General features: G+C 48.0%; 1 protein-coding gene across 1 annotated transcript in view; it reads left to right on the top strand.

The window, feature by feature from the left end:
• Positions 1–2012, top strand: part of LOC105308686 (SPARC-related modular calcium-binding protein 2) — a 117921-nt gene that overhangs the window by 77404 nt on the left and 38505 nt on the right. Inside the window, exon 7 of the mRNA XM_011384672.2 lies at positions 1619–1702. Within this exon, the coding sequence (XP_011382974.1) occupies positions 1619–1702 (84 nt within the window). The remainder of the gene's footprint in view (positions 1–1618; positions 1703–2012) is intronic.

The following is a 2012-nucleotide window of genomic DNA, read 5'->3' as shown; positions in this document are numbered from 1 at the left end:
CCGAGCTAAGGATGTATCGCTTTCCTCTGATGTCGCTTTACGTCAGTTGAAAGGTCTGTGTTTTCCCCACGAGTTTACTAACATAGATAGCGTTGCTTACGTTACAAGTACATAGGATACGTCCGCCCGGCATGATGAGCGCCTACTGTGCACGTGTGGTCTAATATGTTTCGGAGCAGATGCTAATAGTCGTTTTTAGAAGGGAAACTGTCCTTGCAAAGGAGAATAAAGCACTCCTAGTCTATGAAAAGTTACACATAGTAGGTGGTAAAAATGTGTATTAAAAAGTTTTACCATCGTATGCAACATGGGCACTTCGATGGTATCGTTGCTTTTTTTCCAGTAAAACAAAGTAAATGAAAAAAAAAAATAGTGAATAGCTAGAAAGAGGAGCTAATCTAAGTACAGTTACAGTTTGACCGCTGGACTTTTATTAATTGAAATTCAATATAAACATAAATATTCCGTTGGTTCACTAAGCGAGAAAAGCATCATTTTCATTATGTGAACCAATGTACATTGAGTAAATGGGTAAAACCTGAAATTGCATTTTACCTGAGGGTGCATTGCTCAGTTTTTCCCATCGATATATAATTGAATGTCGATTTACTTTTTTACTTTCTTGGATCATTCTATTCGGTTTATTATTCTATGCATAGAAGATATAAAATTGATGACAACACTTGACCGGATGAGAGGTTTTGTGACATACCGCCTTTTACTTACATAAAATTCTTCCATGGGTTTAGAAAATGATGCGCATTTCCTGTTCCACGCCACCGCTTGCTGGACTTCTGCCCGACGTCTTGTAAAATCAATGCAGAATATTAAAAGGGAGAGCGTAAATTTTTGTTAGTTGAACCAGCTGTTCGATCACCGCAAAATAGCAAGTGCCATTCACGAACGACAAATCCCAGTGTGCTCAGGGTTTGATAACCCTAGAGAAATTAAAAGCACGTTTTATAGAGTAAACGTTTAAGGCTCTGACACTTCTCAGGGAGCAGAGGGGACCTCACCTGTGGGGCAGGGAGGCACCGAGGCTCATGGAGCAGCCTCGTTACAGGTTCCACTTGCCGTCACGATGACAATGTGACTCACAGTGAGGAGGACTCCTGGAGGACGAGAGGGAGTGTCGTTAATGAAAGGCCGGCCTTGCGAAACTCGGGTGGAGAGGTTATTCGATGGGATGGATTAACTAAAAAATAATTCGTAAATAATTGTGTTCACATTTATGTCTATGCGATTCTTTTCCGGACTCCGTTATCTTTTATTAAAAAACGAGAAACGGATGACCGTCAGTAGTCTCAGGTGCTGTGATCTTTTATCAAACCTGAGGACCAGATCGCCGCCATCGTGGTTTTTTTCTCTGAATACACAGACATCTTAAATTCATGCCCGAACATTTGTGTCCGTCTCCGTCAGTTAATCAGGATCTAGTGTGACACCTGGCACTGCACAGAATCTAAAGGGAGCAAGAGACAGGGGCCAGGACTAGGGAGCTTCTGTGAAACGTGTCTGTACTTAGGCGACTGCTTATCTGGGTCAGGAGGGAGCCGAGGGAGCTCGGCCGCCTGTGTGCTTGGCCCCCCATTTTTAAGCTAAGTGCTTTGCCCCCCAGTGTGGGCACCGCCCTGTTCCGGAGTGTGCGACGCCACGAGGAGCGTGTGGTGGGACACGGGCCGGCCGCGGTCACCGCCTGGCGGTCAGGGCGCTGCGTGCGCCTGCTCTGGCGAAGCCAAGTACCGTCACTTCGCTGTGTCGAGGACACGCCGACATCCCCACGGCTGCCCCCGGAATGTCAGCTTTGATGATCTGCGGGGGGAGGGGGCGGGTGTCCGTGTGCCGTGTGCAGTACCGTTCCGGTGACAATCGCTGCCGTGCGGGACGCCCTCACCCCTCGCGGCCGTCACGGTCGGCGGGTTTAACAGCTGAGGTTTCTCCTCCCCGCACGTGCATACCTGCGCTGTCACCCCTCCCAAGGGCACGGCGCCTTCGACCCCGGGCTGTCACAG

This window comes from Pteropus vampyrus, unplaced genomic scaffold (assembly GCF_000151845.1).
Source record: "Pteropus vampyrus isolate Shadow unplaced genomic scaffold, Pvam_2.0 Scaffold615, whole genome shotgun sequence".
NCBI lineage: Eukaryota > Metazoa > Chordata > Mammalia > Chiroptera > Pteropodidae > Pteropus > Pteropus vampyrus.
This window is presented reverse-complemented; position numbering and strand designations above follow the sequence as displayed.